Source organism: Mesocricetus auratus, unplaced genomic scaffold (genome assembly GCF_017639785.1).
Source record: "Mesocricetus auratus isolate SY011 unplaced genomic scaffold, BCM_Maur_2.0 Super-Scaffold_100007, whole genome shotgun sequence".
NCBI lineage: Eukaryota > Metazoa > Chordata > Mammalia > Rodentia > Cricetidae > Mesocricetus > Mesocricetus auratus.
In genome coordinates, this window is record NW_024429191.1 from 73569935 (window position 1) to 73591007 (window position 21073).

The 21073-nt window shown below is 41.5% G+C and overlaps 2 protein-coding genes across 2 annotated transcripts in view; both read left to right on the plus strand.

The window, feature by feature from the left end:
- Znf652 (zinc finger protein 652) overlaps nt 1-21073 on the plus strand; it is a 59602-nt gene that overhangs the window by 8311 nt on the left and 30218 nt on the right. The window lies entirely within an intron of this gene.
- Nucleotides 6321-9048, plus strand: LOC110341973 (40S ribosomal protein S27-like). The gene has a single exon (XM_040749551.1). It carries the CDS (start codon nt 8549-8551, stop codon nt 8705-8707), a length of 159 nt encoding a protein of 52 aa, XP_040605485.1. The 5' UTR covers nt 6321-8548; the 3' UTR covers nt 8708-9048.

A 21073-nucleotide genomic window follows, 5' to 3' on the forward strand; every position in this document is an offset into this window, starting at 1 on the left:
CCTGCCCTTTTCCCACCTGTCTTAGGATTTTATTGCTGTGAAGAGACACCATGACCACAGCAACTCTTATAAAGAAAAACATTTAGTTGGGGCTTTCTTACAGTTCAGAAGTTTAGTCCATCATGGTGGGGAACATGGTGGGCATGCAGGCAGTCATGATGCTTAAGAAGTAGCTGAGATGTCTACATCTGGATCTGCAGACAGCAGGAAGAGACGGTGAGCCAGTAGGCCTGGCTTGAGCTGAAACCTCAGAGCCCACCTCTGAGTGACATACTTCCAACAAGGCCACATCTACTCCAACAAGACCATAGCTCCTGTAATGTCACTTCCTGTGAGTCTGTGGGGGCCATTTCAGGCAGACCACCACAGCACCTCACGAGAAAGCTATATTCTTTAAACTGCCTTTGAAGATGAAATATCTGGGGGACAGCAGTATGCTGAGCTCTGGAGATGTCCAAAGAGGCCACCTGTTACAAGGCTGGACTGCTCAGATCTAGATATTTATTGTCTTCATCTAGTAGTGTGAACTTCTGGACCATGATTCACAGAAATAAGCAGGACACGGGTGCTCACACCGTTCACTCATGATCACACTTACACCTCAGCTGAACCAAAGCTTCATGCCGCAGTGCTTACCTTGCTGTCTGTGGGCATTTGGTTTCTGTCCAGGCAGTTTGGAAAAACTACTGCACTGGCAGCTCTTCCACATAACCTGGGTTCAATTCCCAGAACCCACATGGTAGATCATAACTGCCTGTAACTCCAGTCCTGGAGAACCCGACTCCCTCTTCTGGCCTCCACAAAGCACTGCATCTACATGGTGCACAGACATACAGGCAGGCAAAACATCCATCCACATAAAATAAAAATACAGGTAAAAAAAGAGAAAAGCTACTGCCCCATATATCTCACAAGAACAACCTCTTAAAATAGAGGCTCAACTGCTCAGTAGATTAAAGGGGATGGAGAACAAAGTGATAAAATCACACATACTTGGAGGAAGATGGCTCAGTGGCTGAGAGCATTTACTGCTCTAGCAGAGGACCTGAGTTTGGTTCTCAATGTCCAGATCAGTAGGTCCACAACTGCCTGTAACTCCATCTCCAGGGGATCCAGTGCCCTCTTCTGACCTCCTCAGGCTCTTGTATACTTGTGTGCTTACAGTACCATGTGGACACTTAAACACATAATTAAAAATAAATTTAAGAAATCATTATGTGTATGATCTTATCCTATACAGAGTGGTAGTTCTTACAATACCGGAAATCCAAAAGGGTGGGTGCCATTTTATATCACATTTAAATTGATGATCTATAAGACTATATGCTTAACATTGCTTGATATCCAAGCATGTACACTCAAATACATTCACATGCTGGGTCCTGTTATGCTGGTAAATAGAACTAATGGAAAGATTTTTAAAATCGTGTTTGTGTGTGTGTGAAGTAGGCAAGCTGCATTGCTTTGGTGAACATACTGTGGTCAGAGGACAACTCATAGGAGTCTGAGTCAGTTCTCTCCTTCCACCATCTGGGCTCTGGGGACGGAACTCAGTTTGTCAAGCATATCGACAAGCACTTTTACCTGTTAAAGCTATCTTGCCAGCCCCCAGAAGACTTTTTAAAATTCTGTGGTATGTCTCCTTTAACATTGGTCCTGTTTAATAAGCAGCAGTTTACATGTAGAATGGTTATAGAACAAAAACACAGCAAGGACCCAGTAGTGAACATTTGTTTCTGTAGAAATCAATGGATGAACTTAGATAATATTTCAGAGACAGCTCTGCCAGTCTGGGCAGTATGATGCTCACCTGTAACCCACACTCAGGAAACAGAGGCTAGAAACTCAAACTCAAAGTGAACCTAAGTTACATGGAGACTCTATGCCAGAGAATGAGAAGAAGAACCTGGTCTTCCAGAGGACAAAATTCCAAGTTACTTGGTTAGAGTGGTCTTTCATTTTTATACCCAAAATTGTATATACTTCATATTTATAAACATTTGTTTAACAAACTTAACATAGAATTTACTAGTTAATCTTCTTAGAACCTTTTCAAGTATTATTGCATCATCATCATATTATTATATCAATTGTTATCATGCCCATTTTCCAACAGGTTAGTGGTTGGTAATGTTCCAAGTTGACTGTTTTTTGTTTGTTTGTTTTCGGTTGTTTTTGAGACAGGGTTTCCCTGTGTAGCCTTGTCTGTCCTGGAACTAACTCTTTAGACCAGGCTGGCCTCTGCCTCCAGATTGCTGGGATTAAAAGGTATGCATTACCACTGCCCAGCTCCAAATTGGCTGTTTTTTGTTTTTTGTTTTTGCATTGATAAAATAACTATTTTAACTTTACTGACTAAAAAAGTAATTTAAATGTTTAAATCCCATAAATATTTCTGGCTTTTAGAAACCTGTGAATGTCAGTATGAGTATACACTTGTGTGGCTATACTACCACAGTCAAGGTACAGGTAATTCCTACCCACATTTCCCTCTTGTCCCTTTGCATCATTCCCTCACATCCCAACCTAACCCCATCACTGTAGCTTTGTCTTCTGGAAAGGATCTTAGAGACAGGATCATACAGTATGTATCTATAAAGATGACTTCTTGTATGCAGTGTCTTTGAGGTGTATCCACGTTTCTGTGCACATCAGCAGTTTGCTGGGTTTTATCATTAGGTAATATCCCATTGTTGAGTGTACCATTAATTGTTTATCACTCATCCTTTGAAGACATTTGGAGTACTTCCAGTTTTGGGTGGTTATGAACAGAGACACTATAAACATTAACTGGCAGGTTTGGGGGGGCACTGGGTCACGTGATGTATGTTATCACTATAAAAAGCCACTAGTCTGTCACTAGAGCTATTTGTTTGTGTTTTTGGAACAGCTCTTGTGTAGTCTACTCTGGCTTTGAACTCAGGTTCCTACTGCCTCAGCCTACCAAGTACTGTGATTGTACCACCGCACCTGGCTTCCCTGAATTTTTATTTTATTTTATTTAAGACAGGCTTTTAACTGTGTAGTACTGGCTAGCCTGAAACTCATATAAAATTGTGCTGGGCTGGAACTCATGACTACCCTCCTGCTTTTGCTTCCCCAGTGCTGGCACTATAGTATGAGACACCATGTCTGTCTCTTGACTTTTTAAATTTTATTTAGATTTAAGTTTAATCATTATTGCATGCATGTGATGTCTCTGTGTAAGAGAGAATGCGGTGCTACGGAACTAGAGACAGGAAGGGACTCACGGGCTAGCAAGCAGGCTCCAGACTCATTGAGAGTATGTTTGTGGTGTGCATAATGGAACTGCATGAAACTCATCAAAATAAGCCTGACCCTTCTCACAGGGTTTGTAACCCCAGGAACATGGTCTCCTTCTCACACACTCTGAAATCCCCTTTTCCCACATGGACCTAGTTGGTTTCAGTCAGTGTATATCTATATCATAAATACAGATGATCTTGTAATATTTGTGTATCGGTATGTTCCATTTTGTTGTTTACAGTTTTTGATAAAGTAGATAATGTTAGAGGGATGGATGGCCCACTCACATGTTATTATACACTTGTAGTGGTGAATTCTTCCCTGCCTAGCACCAAAAGCAGGCACACCTCAGAATTAGGAAAAGTGCTGAACTGCACTCAGGCAAGTTGTTCCAGATTCACAGTGTCCTGAGCTGTAGGCAGCAGTGCTGGTTAATGACAAAAGTCAGTCAAGTTATCTTGGCATTGCATTAGTCATTTTGGGACTTTAGCCATAAGACATATTTACACATGTTTGTACATGGGTTCTGGTAAAAAAACCAAAAACCAAGCCCATTTGCTCATTGATAGTCTTTACCAAATAAACTGAGAATATGCATTTCCAATGCAGGGTGGATGCTGGCTGGGAGGGGTAGTAAGACAACCAAAACTCCAAAATGTTTCTTTTGAGAGAAGCAAGCAAGCAAAGTAGATTCCTCCCCCCCAAGAAAATCTTTATTTATTGGTTTGTTTGTTTTTTTTTGTTTTTTTTTTGGGGGGGGGCCGGGTTTCTCTGTGTGGCTTTGGAGACTGTCCTGGAACTCACTCTGTAGACCAGGATGGCCTTGAACTCACAGAGATCTGCCTGCTTCTGCCTCCCAAGTGCTGGGATTAAAGGTGTGTGCCACCAATGCCCAGCAAAGAGAATTTTTTTTGTTTTTTTTTTCGAGACAGGGTTTCTCTGTGGCTTTGGAGGCTGTCCTGGAACTAGCTCTTGTAGACCAGGCTGGCCTCGAACTGACAGAGATCCGCCTGCCTCTGCCTCCCGAGTGCTGGGATTAAAGGCGTGCGCCACCAACGCCCAGCAAAGAGAATCTTTTAATGTGATTCAATACATGCAATTACAGTAAGTTATTTTATGATGTATTTGAATGATTTTATGTTTACAGAAAAGTTGCAGAGAGGTACACACTTGTAATTCCAGCATTCAGGAGGTTAGATGACAGCTTAAGCTACACAGTGACCCTGTGTGAAAGAGAGAAGCAGGGGGGCCGGAGAGATGGCTCAGAGGTTAAGAGCACTGGCTGCTCTTCCAGGGGTCCTGAGTTCAATTCCCGGCAACCACATGGTGGCTCACAACCATCTACAATTCAACCTGGTGCCCTCTTCTGGCATGTAGGTAGAACACTGTATATGTAATAAATAAATAAAATATTAAAAAAAAAGAAAGAGGCAGGGGTTGGGGAAGGATGGAGGGAGAGAGAGATGGAAGAAAAAGGTTTGGAAAAAGCCACCTGTACTTTACTCAGTTTCTCTATTGATAAAGTCTTATGTAGCAGTTTCTCAGAATTAACAAACTGAATTTATTCCTTTTAGCTAGATACAGAGTTCGGGTTTCACTAATTTTTCAGCATACATACTTTTTCTGTTTGAAAACAAATTAAGCTTTTAAACATTAAATTCTTGATCCCTGTCATAGTTTAATTTTATTTATAGCATTTATTGTATACATATGTGTGTTATACATAATTATATGGATCTCTATTTGTTTAAAAAGTGTTATCTTCAACATTAATATCTCAAAAATTATCTTTTAATATTCATAGACAATTCTGCCCAGGGCAATTTTAAGGTAGGGCTAAAGACCTTTCTCCACCCTTCTTGTGTTCCTGCAGAAACATGATTTATAATCACCTGTAAGTGTGCTTCCTGCACAGCGCTGCCTTTTCCAGTGTGGTTAGGGCTCCCATTTCCAGGAGCATGGGGAAATAGCCACTTTCATTTACTAGGAGGTTGACCTAAGAGAATGGTAGTCAGGGGTCTCTTATGCAGGTGCTTTCATTGTTAGTTAATCCATTTAGATATCTTGTGGGTTGTTTTGTTTCTAGAACTAGGGACTGAACCCAGGGGCTTATGCATTCTAGACAGGTGCCTCCCTCATCTCCAGCCCAGTCTGGTGGTGCTGGCCTTGAGGCAGAATCCCATTGGATATCATTCACTCTATCTTTTATGCATAGAATTCCTGCTGAGGCTGGCTGCTGCTACCCATCCAGACTCACTACATTAATTTGAGTCATTTCATTAAGCAGATGAGTTATGGAAGAGAGGGAAGGCATTGGTAACATCAAGTAGATATGGCACTGTAAAATTATATTTTTATTTTCTGTGAGCGTGTTTGAAAGCCAGAGGACAGTTTTGGTCAGTCAGTCCTCTTTCTACCATGTGGTTCTGAAGATCAGGGACGGATGTGTTAGCTTGATGACAAAATATTTTTACCTTTTGAGCCATCTCTCTGGTCAAAGATGTGCCCCTCCCCAGATTTATTTTTATTTTATGTGTTTGGGTGTTTTCCCTGTGTGTCTATAAGTGTACCATAGCTATTCAGTGCCCAGTGGAGGCCAGGAGAGGGCATTGGATTCCATGGAACTGGAGTTGAGAATGGTCATGAGCTGCCATGTTGTACTAAGAAACAAATTTGGGTCCTCTGCAGGAGTAACACATGTTCTTAACTACTGAGTCAGCTCTCCAGCTTTTCAGATATGGATTTTTTAAAAATAATTAATTTTGGAACTGGAGAGATGGCTCAGAGGTTGGGAGCACTGGCTGCTGTTTCAGAGGATCCAGATTCAGTTCTTAGCACCTACATGGCAGCTCATGGTGTCTAACTCCAGTTCCAGGGGATCTGACAACCTTTAGTGCACATAAAAATAAATAAATTACACGTTAAAATAATGAAATTTTTAAAATTATTTTTTATGTGTAGAATGTTTATTTATTTGTTTGTTTTGGGGGCAAGGTCTCACTAAGTAGTTATAGCTGGTCTGGAACTCACTCTGCAGACTAAGCTGGCTTCAAACTCAGCTTCAAACTCATAGAGAACCTCCTGCCTCTGCCTCCCAAATTCTGGAAGATTAAAGGTACTGTATGAGCTGGGTGGTGACGGCTCATGACTTTAATCCCAGTACTTAGAGGCAGAGGCAGGTAAATTTCTGAATTCAAGGCCAACCTGGTCTACAGAGTGAGTTCTAGGACTAGGGCTACACAGAGAAACCTTGTCTCAAAAAAAAAAAACTAAACAAACACACACACAAAAAAAGGGAGCATATGAACAGTTTTCTTGTGTTGCCTGCATGTATTCCTGTCTACCATGTGTGTGGCATTACAGGTAGCTGTGAGCTGCCATGTGGGATCTAGCCCATGTCCTAGAAGAAAGATTAGCCAGTGCTCTTAACTGCTGAAGACTCACTCCAGCTCCTTTTATTATTTTTAAAAACAGGCTTTCATTTAGCCCAGGTTAGTCTTAACTCCTTACGTAGATGAAACTACTGTGAACTTGTTATCCTCCTGCTCTCACCTCGGGTGCTGAGATTACAGGAGGCTGCAGCAGCGCTCGGGGTCTTCTGCTTGCTAGGCAAGCGCTGTGCCCACTGAGCACCAGGTCCCCCCCCCTTTTTTTTGTAAAAAGCCTTTTAAGCATTCTAGGAAACAATGACATAGGGACAAATTTACAGTCTCATTAAAAAAGCAGAGGAGCGACAGTAAATCTGAAGTACATCTTCCATTTTTTGGAGTCAAAAAGCAGAAAAGAGGTTTGGCAGTTGTCACATACGTTAGTGAGACTAATGAGCTAAGTGAGGTTGTCCTGGCTCCGTGCGTGTGTTGTCAGTGCTTTGGGAAGAGCATAGCATTGGGTGTTTGGGGGCATATATTCTTTCTCTTAAAGATCTCTCCAAGTTCAAGGCCAGACTGGAGTGAGGTCCTTTCTCTCAAAAGAACGGGAAGGAGGCAGGAAGAGAGAAAAGGGTAAACTTAATATATCCATCTAGCCAGTTTCAGTTTCATTACCCATATATGGAAGTTTTGCTTATGAATATTTGTATTCTTTAAACTTCTCAACCTGTAGCCCCTATCATTAATTTGAAACAATTTCAGATGTTATTGTTTAATAGTATAAGAACTCTTTTTTAAAGCCAGCTGCCAGCTGGGGCTGTAGCTCAATTGATAGCATGTTCACCTGACATGCTTAAGGCCCTGAGTTTGATCTTCAGCACCACATAAAACTGGACCTAGTAGCACACATTTGCAATTCCGGTATTCAGGAAGTAGAGGCAAGAGGATCAGAAGTTCAAGGTCATCTTTGACTATATAGTGAACTCTAGGCCATCCCGGGCAACAAAACAAATGAAAAGGACAACCACCATTATTATACTCAAAAACAAACTTTCTGATTACCTTTAATCTTGGCACCTGGGAGGCAGAGGCAGTCAGATCTCTTGATTTTGAGACCAGTCCAGTCTGTTTAGAGTTCCAGACCAACATGGTGATACTGTCTCAAAATAAAAACACAGCCCTAGGAGGAGGGGGCGCTGCAGGATGGTTTTCCCTTTGTTAACTCCCTTTAGATCTCTAGGCTGGCTGACTATGGAGCTTCCCCTCACTCCCCACCTTTGCACTTTCTTTGTTGAAGAATCCGGTCATTTGTTGTATAGTTTCCTATATGAATTTTCTGATTGTATTCATTTGATGTCATGTGACATACTCCACAATTTTTTGTTTTGTTTTGTTTTGTTTTGTTTTTTCAAGACAGGGTTTCTCTGTATTGCTTTGGAGGCTGTCCTGGAACTCCCTCTGTAGACCAGGCTGGCCTCGAACTCACAGAGGTCCACCTGCCTCTGCCTCCCCGTGTGCTGGGATTAAAAGCGTGCGCCCAAAACGCCTGGCTCCACAATTCTTTTTATGACCACAATTTGGTTTTAGCTCCCCGTGCTTGATCAGATTACAGTTCAATTCTTGGCCTGCCATGGGGGAAGATTATTTAATAGGCAATAGCATGCAATTCTAGCAAGAAACATCCTTTCTTTCTTGGCATTGTTACCCAACCCTTGATTAGCATTGCTTAGGTATTCATTCATCAGGAGTTGCAGAGCAATATGCGGTTGTATAGTTCCTCCTTCACTTATTAGCTGGAATACTAACAAAAAGGAATTCCTCCCTTTCTGGCAGTGACATCCTCCCTATAAGAATATCCCTCTCAGAAGAGAAGAGGAAACAAGCGCCTGGTGCAGAGCCCCAGTTCTTGCCTTATGGATGTGAAGTGCCTAGGGTGCTATAAAATCACAGTGGTCTTTAGTCATGCACAAATGATAGTCTTGTGCGTTGGCTGCTCCACTGTCCTCTGTCAGGCTACAGGTAGAAATGCAAGGCTGAAGAAAGGATGCTCCTTCAGGAGGAAGCAGCACTGATTTACAATGTGTGGGAGCTATCCCAATAAACAACTTTTGGCTTAAAAAAAGCAAAAACTAGTCAGCTCATTCTGTAAGCCCAGAAGTAAGGCTGAAACAGGAGAATGCAAGTTTGAGGCCAGCCTGGGCTGCATAGCAAGACCCTATCTCTAAATTAATTGAGGATATTAATTTATTTCCAAACTGCATATAACAACATCTGTTCTGGGTAGCGCTGGGAAATTCCATTTCCTAAAAGAAATACCTGTCTCCAAAAACAGCTATATGCCTCCAGGATTTATACGTTTTGAGCTTTAAAATTATTAAACTTAGTATAGTGGTGGTAGTGCACACACTTTCAATCCCTTGAGAGGCAGAGGCAGATGGATCTCTGTGAGTTTGAGGCCAGCCTGTTTACAAAACAAGTTCCAAGATAGCCGCAGAGAGAGAGAGAGAGAGAGAGAGAGAGAGAGAGAGAGAGAGAGAGAGAGAGAGAGAGAGAGAGAGAGAGAGAGAAAAAGGTACATTTTGATATAATCAAAATCAGATTTTATTTACTTACATGTGAGGGTCGGTAGGGTTTGCATTGTGCTTACTTATGTGTGTGTATACATACATGTGGAGGACAGATGTCAACCTTGGGTGTCATTCCTCATGAGCCCTCTACCTAATATTTTGAGACACCAGTACTTGCTGATCACTAGGTTAGGTTGGCTGGCTGATGAGCTCCAGGGAATCATCCTGTTTCTGCCTCTTTAGTACTGAAATTGTAAACATGCACTGGCCTTTTTTGTGTGTTTATTTTTGTGTTTTCCAGACAGGGTTTCTCTGTGTAACAGCTCTGGCTGTTCTGGAACTTGCTTTGTAGACCAGGCTGCCCTTGAACTCACAGAGATCTGCCTGCCTCTGCTCCCAAGTACTGGGTTAAAAGTGAGCGATACCACCAGGTTTTCACAGGTTCTGGGGATTGAACTCAGGTCTCTAATGCTGAGATAGCCCTTTACCAACTGAGCTGTCACACCAGTCCCCACAGACTCATTCTTGATTCTAGCAAGGGTGTGTTTGTATGCATATATATATATATATGTATGCATGTGTGTATATATATATATATCAAAGTGAGTTATCTTAAATGATGCTTTATATAATTCGAGAAATCTCATACACAGTTAGTTGTTCTATATTGAAATACTTGCCTAACATGGTCCCAGACTTGGGTTTGAATACCAGTACCACATACAGGTAGAAAGAAAAGAAAAAGGAAGAAGTGAAAATCTCAGGTAAAATAAAAACTGAAATTAAAGATAAGAATGATAACCAAGGGCTGGAGAGATGGCTCAGAGGTTAAGAGCACTGACTGCTCTTCCAGAGGTCCTGAGTTCAATTCCCAGCAACCACATGGTGGCTCACAACCATCTGTAATGAGATCTGGCACATTCCTTCTTCTGGAATGGGCAGACATACATGTAGGCAGGAATGTGTATTCATAATAAATAAATCTTAAAAAAAAAGAATGGTAACCAATCATTGGTCGTACATGTTATCCCAGCACTCAGAAGGTGGAGCCAGGCTTTAACTACATAGTGAGTTCAAGGTCACCCTCACCTACAAAGAGTTAGGTCGGTAGGTAGTAATCATAAGCATGGTGATGCATGTCTACAACACCAGAGCATGGAAACTGAGGAAGGAAGCTTATGGCTTTGGGTCTAGCTTTGGCCACATAGTAATTGAGGCCAGCTTGGACAATGAAATAAAAGTTTGTCTTTAAATTTGTATCGTTATTATTATTATTATTTTGGTTTTTGAGAGAGGGTTTCTCTGTGTAGCTTTGGAGGTTATCCTGGAACTTGCTTTGTAGACCAGGCTAGCCTCAAACTCATAGTGATCCTCCTGCCTCTGCCTCCCGAGTGCTGAAATTAGAGACCTATGCCACCTCCACCCAGCTAAATTTTTTTTTGAAGGGCTGGAGAGATGGTTTGGTGATTAAGAGCACTTGTTGCTCTTGCAGAGGGCCAGGCTCATTTCTTAGTACTCACATGATGACTCACAACCCATCTGTAACTCCAGTTCCAGGAGACCTGATGCTCTTTTCTGACCTCCTCAGGCACCAGGCGTGCATGTGGTGCACATGCATGCTGGCTAAACACTCATGCACATACAGTAAAATAACAGTTCTGTAAAGAAAGGTTCCTCCTTGCCAGGCTGATCCCACAACTGCTTCATCCCCAAATAAACACACAAAGACTTATATTAATTATGAAACTGTTGGCCAATGACCAGGGCTTCTTATTGGCTAGCTCTGTCTTAATTATTAACTCATTTCTATTAATCTATATATTTCTACATGATCCTATCTTACGGGAGAATGCCTGGCATGTCCTGCCCTCCTGGGCTCCACATGGCAACTTATCTGGTGAGCCCTCTCTGCCTGCCTTTCCCAGAATTCTCCTTGTCTCCTAGCCCTGCCTATCTCCTGCCTGGCCAATCAGTGTTTTATTCATCAACCAATAAAAGAAACATATATACAGAAGATATCCCCATCACAGTTCTTTGAAATTTAAATAAAAATTTAAAAAATGAAAGAAAGCCAGGCATGGTTTGTACACCTTTAATACTAGCATCTAGGAGACAGAGTTAGAGAGAGAGAGAGAGAGAGAGAGAGAGAGAGAGAGAGAGAGAGAGAGAGAGAGAGAAAGAGAGAAAGAGAGAAAGAGAGAGAGTGTGTGTGTGTAATCTTTCTGAGTTTGAGGCCAGCCTAGTCTACATCATAAGTTTCAGGCCAGCAAGTACTGCATAGTGAGAATGTGTCTTTAAAATAAAAGTAAATGAGCTGGGTGATGGTGGCGCACACCTTTAATCCCAGCTCTCGGGAGGCAGAAGCAGGCAGATCTCTGAGTTTGAGGCCAGCCTGGTATACAAAGTGAGTTCCAGGACAGCCAGGTATACAGAGAAACTCTGTCTTGAAAAACTTTAAAGACAGAGACATGCCGGGCGCATGTCTTTAATCCCAGCACTTGGGAGGCAGAGGCAGGCGAATCTCTTGAGTTCAAGACCAGCCTGCTCTACAAGAGCTAGTTCCAGGACAGCCTCCAAAGCCACAGAGAAACCCTGTCTTGAAAGAAAAAAAAAAGATAAGAGACAGATAAGAAATCTTAAAAAAAAAATACTGTGGGAAAAACAGGCATTACGGGAATTAAAGCTAATGAGAATAAATGGTCATACTCTTCTATTGCCAAGGATCTTGGCTATTATGCTCATATTTGTGTTTGTGATACATAATACATAATAGGTACTCAATAGATATTTGATGAATGTTCATGAAATCACTAACATTTTGAAGTTTGATGTACATTTTCAGTGATTCTTATAGTTAAATTGTATTTGTGTTTTCATCTTATGAACACTGTATCTAAATGATCTTAGACATTGGATCTGAAGGGTGTGATGAATTCATTTATTTTTTTTTAAGGTTAGGATGAGGATGAGTTGTTTTCCTTACTGTAGAAATAATGCATATTTGCTATAAAGAGATGAAGGGGGTGGGAAAGGCCAGCCAGAGAGGGCTTAGTGGGTAGAAGCTTCCAAGCCAGGAGGCCTGAGTTTAATCCCCAGAGCCTGTAAAGACAGAGTGAACTGGCTCCACAAACTTGCCCCCTGACATATACACCACATATACATATCATGCACACATGGTGAATTATAAAAATTTACAAAGAAAAAGAAGATGTTAGAAGGGGCAGAAGTAGAAAATACCCAGAGGTTGGAGAGATGGCTCAACAGAGTTCTGTGACTTTGCCAGAGGCCTGAATGTCAGTACCCAGCATTCACATCTGGTGGCTCACAAAAGCCTGTGACTCCTGCTCCAGGAGATTCAAGGGCACTTGCACACATATAGCATTCTAAATCACATTTTCATTCTATCATCTATCCACCCATCCATCCATCCATTCACCCACCTACCCACCCACCCACCCACCCCTTCATCCGTCCCTGTCTCAAAACACACCTAAAAATCTATTTATTTATTTATTTATTTGGTTTTTCAAGACAGGGTTTCTCTGTGGCTTTGTAGACAGTCCTGGAACTCACTCTGTAGACCAGGCTGGCCTTGAACTCACAGAGATCCACCTGCCTTTGCCTCCCGAGTGCTGGGATTAAAGGCGTGCGCCACCAACGCCCTACTCAAAATTTATTTTATTTTTTAACATGTATGGATATTTTGTCTTCATATATGTCAGAATTACGTTTTTTAAAGAAGAAATTCCCATGGTTTGAGCTAGTGTAGGAACCCTTTGGTTTTGGAAGATAGCTATATTTAAAGATATTATAGCAAAGACCCTCCTTATTCACTTAAGTTTTCCTTCACTATTAGTGGAGGCAAGCAAGGTGTGGTGACACATTCCTGTGTGTTCATATCATTGCTTTTATGTTTGACTATGAACTAGGTTGTGTTATAACAAAGCAACTTTAAAACAAAGAAAAGTGGTCTTGTGAAATGACTCAGCCAGTAAAGCTGCCTGCCACCAAATCAGGTTGCTTGTGTTGTACCCCTCTGGCAGCTTGTCCTCTGACCACCACACTTGAGCCATGGCATATGTGCTAGCTCACACACACTAAATGAAACTTAAAAACAGTTTTTAAAAATTAAGCATTCAAGCCGGGCGTTGGTGGCACACGCCTTTAATCCCAGCACTCGGGAGGCAGAGGCAGGTGGATCTCTGTCAGTTCGAGGCCAGCCTGGTCTACAGAGTGAGTTCCAGGACAGCCTCCAAAGCCGCAGAGAAACCCTGTCTCGAAAAACCAAAAAAAAAAAAAAAAAAAAAATTAAGCATTCAGCCAGGCAATGGTGGTGCACAACTTTAATACCAGCACTCTGAAGGCAGAGGCAGGTGTATCTCTGTGAGTTTGAGGCCAGCCTGGTCTACAAAGTGAGTTCTAAGACAGCCAGGGCTACACAGAAAAACCTTGTCTCAAAAAACACAAAACAAAACAATTGTTTCTACTAATTGTTTCTATTCATAGCACATGCATTGTGAGGGGTTAGAGTTTTCTTTAGATTAATACAGGTACTGTGTATTAATCATGATGATTAATGTAAAAATATCTCAGTGTTTCCTCCACCTGCTCTTGGGTAAGCCAGGGTGTCTGTTCACTTACTTTGGCTTAGTGCCTTTGTTGCTCATCAATACTTTTAAACATTCCTGTGCAGCTAAACTATAAATGTTAAAACATAAATGGGTGCTTACTAACAATTTATCTTATATTCTGAAAGTAGTTTCTTTGTGATATATAAAGAGGTCATAGAATGACTAGATTGTTCAATATAGAAATATAGGTGTGTATGACTTCTTAATGGGGGAAAGATGAATAAGAATCCTATGTGGAGGGCTGGGGATGTATCTCAGTGGTAGAGCAATAGACTAGCATGCTCAAAACCTTAGAACTGTCTGTAGTACTGCAATTAAAACCTCAAAACTGTCTGGATGGTCGTAGCATACACCTTTAATCCCAGTACTTGGAAAGCAGAGGCAGGCATATCTCTGTGAGTTTGAGGTCAGCCTGGTCTACAGAGTGAGTTCCAGGACAGCCACGGCTACACAAAGAAACCTTATCTTGAAAAACAAAATAAACCAAAAACAGGATCTAAAGAGATGGCTCATCAGTTAAGAGTACTGATTGCTCTTCCAGAAGACTCACATTTGATTTTCAACACCCACATGGCAGCTCACAACCATCTGTAACTCCAGTTCCAGGGAATCTGATGTCCTCTTCTAAGGACTGGAGGTTGGAGCAACCATCCCCCTCTTTTCTTTTGAAAGAGCCTTGGCTGACCTGTAACTCACTATGCAGATCAAGCTGACCTCTGCCTGCCTCTGCCTCCTGAGGGGATTACAGATGTGCATCATGCCCAGCTTGATGCCCTCTTCTGGACTCCACTAACATCAGGCATGTGTGGTAAACAGACATATGTAGAGACAGAAGGCCCATACATATAAAAGAAACACACACACACACACACACACACACACACACACACACAGAGGCAATGTGAAAAAAAGCTTTATATGTTCAAACATCAAGTTTTCTGTGTACAGAGGGGAAGTTACTCCTCTCCCATTCCCCACCCTACCCCCAGCTCATGCACAGCCAAGCAGATCATTACGTCATCACAAACTCTGCTGTAGCCTCCAGTAAGTTTCAGTTAGGTCAAGAATAATGAACAGAGGCTTGTCAGTGCATGTGTGTGTGTGCACTTGCACATGTGTACATTTTCCCCCAGACAGAAAGCTTGAGCAAAGTTTCGGCACAGGAGTGTGTTGCTGGCCCTCCCTGGCCCCTCTGCTTTACCTGTTATCTGGCATGTAATGAAGGAAATCTTGCTCGAAAGTCACAGCTCTCTTGAGGACAGCAGATGATCCACTCAGAACGAAACTAGGTTACTGCTTCTGCAACGTGCAGTGGTTTGCATCAAAAGCTGTCTTGGTCTTGACTTTGAGATTATCCCTTCTCTTTGAAGTGGTCATATTTTAATTTTAAAGTGTGTCTTAGTCACTGTTCTATTGTTGTGAAGAGACACCATGACCATGTCAACTCTTATAAAAGAAATAATTTAATTGAGGGCTTGCTTACAGTTTCAGAGGTTTAGTTCATTGTCATTTTGGGGGAAGTTACTGTAACAGTTGCTGAGAGCTACATCCTGATCCATATGCAGAGAGAGAGTCACACTTGGGCTAGCTTGGGCTTTTGAAACCTCATAGCCTACTCCCAGTGACACACTTCCTCCAATAATGCCACACCTACTCCCAATAAGACTCCAACTCCTAATCCTTCTAATCCTTTCAAACAGCCCCACTCTCTGGTGACTAAGCATTAAAATATATGAGCCTATGGGGATCATTTTCATTCAAACCACCATATTCTAATCCTTGGTTCCATAGGCTTAGAAGTGATGCCAGTAACTGGGGCACCATCTTGTACCCATGCTGGGAACTGGACAAAGGACAAAGCATGTTTAAGTTGGCATGGCAGGAAATTAGGGACAAAAATGGGTCTTCAATTTTATCACTGAATCAGAGTAGAACCAATCCTTGATAAAGACTTTTAGTTGATGATGAGAGTAAATTTTCCTTATTTTCAAATTGCTTTAAATTGTATTTCCTATTATCTGAAACTCAAAACATCCAAGTTCACCTAATCGTGTTTGTGAAGTAAATTAGACACTTCTTTTTGTTATTGTTGTTAATTTTTAATGATGGAAATAGAAATACACCTAAAAGCAAAGCTTATAGAAAAGTCACTTATCCTTCCCTGTCTTGTATTATCCTTGTAGTATCCTTGTAGTATCCTTGTAGTATCCTTGACTTTGGACTACTGCTTGACCTCACAGTTCAGAGCTGGGTCTCTAAAGACATCCTTTTTGACACAGTTTTGTCCAAGGGATATCCACAGAGCACCTTGTGCACATGATGTGACCGTAGTTATAAACTTTGACAAAGCACTTGATCTTTGATCTCTTGGTTGATTTTCTTCATGGCCACGTTAGCTGTCACTTTTCAGGGATAGTGGTCAGTTCCGGCCACCAGGGCATGGCTGTAAGTGTGGTCTAAGGTGTCCTTCCGTGTTCTTCATGATGATGACTTTGCGTCTGGAGTAGCATCCAGCCAGAACCAGCTCCACTCTTCTGGGTTTCATGAACTTGCCCATGTCAACAGCAAGCAGCACAAAAGGAAGGGCCCTTCTGAACTGTCAAGGAGTCAGGTGGACAGATAGGTCTCAGAGTCAGGGAGAAGGAAAGCAGTGTGTATATACTGATTGTCTCTAGCTTACAATAACTTAAGAATTTTCAGCTTTATTCTGATGACACAAAACTTGTGTTCAACAACCACATACAGAAAAAATAAGATGCTCGGCATGGTAGCACATGTCTTTAACCCCAGCACTCTGGAGGCAGAGACTGGCAAATCTGTTAGTTTGTGGTCTACATAGCGAGTTTCACCTCAGCCAGAACTACATAGAAAGAGATCTTGTCTAAAAAATTTTTTTGAAATTGTACTGAATGCATTTTTGAATTATGATATGTTCGACTGTGGTTTAATGATAAAATTCAAGACCCATGGTGGCTCATGCCTTTAGTCCCAGCACTCAGAATGCAGAGGCAGGCATATCTCTGAGTTCAAGGCCAGCCTGGTCTACAAAGCAAGTTCCAGGACAGTCAAGGCTACACAGAGAAACCCTGTAACAACCAAACCCTCCATTTTTCTGCCCCTGCTCTAATTTTGTGACCATGGGTTTCTTTTTTCTTTTGGTTTTTACGAGACAGGGTTTCTCTGTATTGTTTTGGAGGCTATTGGTCCAGCCTGGCCTCGAACTCACAGAGATCCGTCTGCCTCTGCCTCCCGAGTGCTGGGATTAAAGGCGTGCACCACCACCGCCCGGCAGACCATGGGTTTCTGTAAGTGGACCATGTCTTGGTCTGCTCCTAAATAGACTGTGCTTTATCAAGAGCATGTCAGATTTCTCTGAACCTCCTCTGCTTCCAGATCTCTCCATTCTTCAAAACCAAATCAAGTCCCAGGCTCTTCACATAGCCTGCCATCATGTCCAGTTCATTCTTTCACCCCCTTTAAATAATTTCATTGGCAATCATGACTTACTTTGTGTATGTAGGGTTTGCTTCCTGACAGATTTTAAGCTTGTGAAAATTAAGATCAATACAGTGGTTGGGTGTGGTGGTGCACATTGGAGTCAGAGGTAGGTAGGTGTCTCTTGAGTTTGAGCCTACTTAGTATTTATAGGGAGTTTCTGTCTTAAAAATAAATGACTAAAAAATATAGTTATTAGCAGTAATAAGTAAGTAAAATCGTCCTCTTAGACTTTGTGTAAACAGTAGTTAAAGTTTGTACATTCACAAATGCAGGAATTGAGCAGGAAATACTTGATGTATAAACCTATCTTGTAGCCAGACAGAGGCAGGCAGATCTCTGTCAGTTCGAGGCCAGCATGGTCTACAAGAGCTAGTTCCAGGACAGCCTCCAAAGCCACAGAGAAACCTTGTCTCGAAAAACCAAAACCAACCAAACAAACAAACAAACAAAAAACCATCTTGTGTAACGAGAAAAATAAAGGACCCAGAGACTAATATTGGGGTTCAAGCTTCAAGCTGAAGATCAGAAAAGCAAATCAGGTGGTGACTAGCTCTTATTCTTCCTAAGAATGAAAGACAATCCTGGCTCCATCAAACCTCAGACTGTAACCTCTCCTCTGCGCAGCTGGAGAATCCTGAGACCTATCCTCAATGTGACTGGAGAATGAGTGACTGATACTGACCTTGCTCCTGTCTTATACACCTCCCTAATGCTGGGATTAAAGGCATGTGATCCTAGGTGCTGAGATCATCTTTGTGTGAACTGTTTCTCTTTTAGAACTGGACCAGTCTTGTGTAGATCTGGGTACCCTTGAACTCACAGATTGTCTACCTCTTAATTCTAAATCCTAGGATGAAAGGTGTGTACCGCCACCTCCTAGCTTCTGGCTGCTGGGATTAAAAGTGTGTTCCTATCTTCTATGGCTTGTGGCTGACTTTGCTTTCTGAATCCTCAGGTAAACTTTAATAATAATCATAAATAATATAGTACTACAATCTTACCTATAGCTTTACCTTTATAACAGAAGAGAATTAAAAAGCAACAATTTGGAAGAAAGAGAAGGTGTGGGTAGTCTCACGTAAATGCCCCAGGCTGAGTGGCACCAATTTCAGTAATAGTCACCTCATTTATAACACAGTGATATCCAGTGTTCTTTAATCTCTGGTGCCTGCAAAGATGGCCCAGTAGTTAAGGACACTTGCTACTCTTCCAGTGACCCAAGTTTGATTTCTAGCACATACATGGGATGGCTTACAGTCACCTGTAACTTCAGCCTCAAAGGATTCAACACCCTCTTCTGGCTTCCACAGACTGTATATATGTAACATTCATTTAAACACAAAAACTTGTGTGAGTGCACATAAACGTAGTTGAATTTTTTGTTGGGCCATCAGCTCACAAATAATGACATGAAGACTTACTGATAATGAAAGCTCAGCCTTAGTTTAGGCTTGTCCCACTAGCTTTTATAACTTAAGTTAGCCCATTTATTTTAATCTGCTTTCTGTTGTGTGACTCCTCACCTCATCTCTCTGTACTGCTCATGCTGCTTCCTCTGCATCTGGCAGGCAACTCTGCCTTCTTCCCAGAGTTCTCTTTGTCTCCAGGAGTCCTGCCTATACCTCCTGCCTAGCTATTGGCCATTCAGCTTTTTATTACACCAATCACAGCAATACATCTTCACACAGTGTACAAATGCCCCACAACTACATAAATAATAGTAAAGTCTTCAAATAAGATTCACTAATCATAGTGTAATACCCCAGATCTCAGTATCAACCTCTCCTCTACATTCACCTGTACTCTCCCAAAGGAGAAAGGTGGCATTGGATTGGTTTCCTAGCATCTACCAGGTGAGACCTACTTTGATGGGTTTGCTCAAGCTGTTATTTTCCACTGTCTCAGGCCCAGCTGTTGTTTATCATCTAGTTTATACTTGATGAGCTATCCAGGGGAGCAAGAATATTATTTTATGTGAAATATTGTGTTACTTTCATATAATCTTTGGATTGTTGATGTTCAGACAGTATATTTTTTAAAGATTTATTTATTATGTATACAGTGTTCTACCTACAGGCCTGAAAAGGGCACCAGATCTCATTATAGATAGTTGTGAGCCACCATGTGGTTGCTGGGAATTGAACTCAGGACCTCTGGAAGAGCAGCTAATGCTCTTAACCTCTGAGCCACCTCTTCATCCCCCAGGCAGTATATTTTTTAATTATTTTTATTGATTTGTTTTTCAATACTAGAGATTGAATCCAGGGCCTCATACATGCTAGACAAGATAGTTCATTACCACTGAACTACATCTCAAGCCCTTTCTCAAGATGTAATTCATATTCCATAGGATCATTTTAAATGTATAGTTCAGTGTTGGTTTTGTTGTTGTTATTGTTTTAGTGTATTCATAAGACTGTATAACAATCACCGATACATAATTCCATAACATTTTCACTGACCCTGGAGTCGAATCAGCTCCCACTGGTCACTGATTGACCTTATGTGTTTGTGGATTGACTTACTCTGATTTATAAAAGAAATCTTCAAATCATGTGGATGTTTGTATCTGATATGATGCTTTCAGGGTTCATCCATGTTAGACTGAGCATCAGAGGTCTCCTTGTTGGGTGTGTGACACTGTTGGACTGTGTGGTTTATGCACGTGCTTTCCCAGCTGATGGGTCTGTGATATTGCTATGAATGTCTAAGTTTTTGAGTGTGTGTGTTTCCAGTCCTCATTATGTGCTTAGAAGCAGAACTAAATCATCCAGTGACTCTTTGCTTGACCTCCTAAGGACTTACCACACTGTTTTCCAAATTGTATTATTTTATATTCACCAATAATGTGTGGAATTTAATGCTTTTTCCATAGCCTCTCCAACTCTTGTTTTATCTTTAAAAAATTATGACCAGGCTGTGATGGCACACACCTTTAATCCCAGCACTTGGGAGGCAGAAGCAGGTGGATCTCTGTGAGTTGGAGGTCTGCCTAGTCTACCAAGTGAGTTTTAGGCCAAGGCTACACAAAGAAACCCTGTCTCAAAACCTGTCTTGGAAAACAAAAACAAAATTATAGCCATCTTAGTGGATATGAAGTAGAATCTCATTGAGAATTATTTACATTTTCAGTGAGTTTTTCTTCCTTCTACATGTTAACTTGGGAGAGATAACTATTCAAATATTTTCCCCAGTCAACCTTTTTAATTTTAGTTAATTTTAAATTTTATTTTAGCCAGGTGTGGTAGCTAAACTTTAGTTCCATCACTGGAGAGCTGTAAAGACAAGAGGCATGCAGATCTCTGAGTTCCAAGCCAAGCTGGTCTACAGAACAAATTCCGGGATAGCTAGGGCTACACAGAGAAACCCTGCCTTGGGAAAAAGAATTTTTTTAATTTTAAGTTATTACTGTATTATGTGTGTGAGTGTTTTGCCTACATGTATGTCTGTGCATCAGGTGAGTGTCTTGTGTCTGGTGAAGTTCAGAAGGCTTTGGATCTTGGTAGCTTATGTTACAGATGGCTGTCAGCCACTGTATAGATGCTGAGAACCAAACTCAGGTCTTCCATAAGAGCAGCCAGCTAACCACTGAGCTGTTTCTCTAGCCCATATTGGTATTTTTTGAGGCAGAGTCTTATTTGGTCCTGGATGGCCTTGAATGCTTTGTAACCTAGGTTGAACTTGAATTGCTGATCCTCCTGCCTTCCTGAAAGTTGAAATTACAAGTTTGCACTATTATACT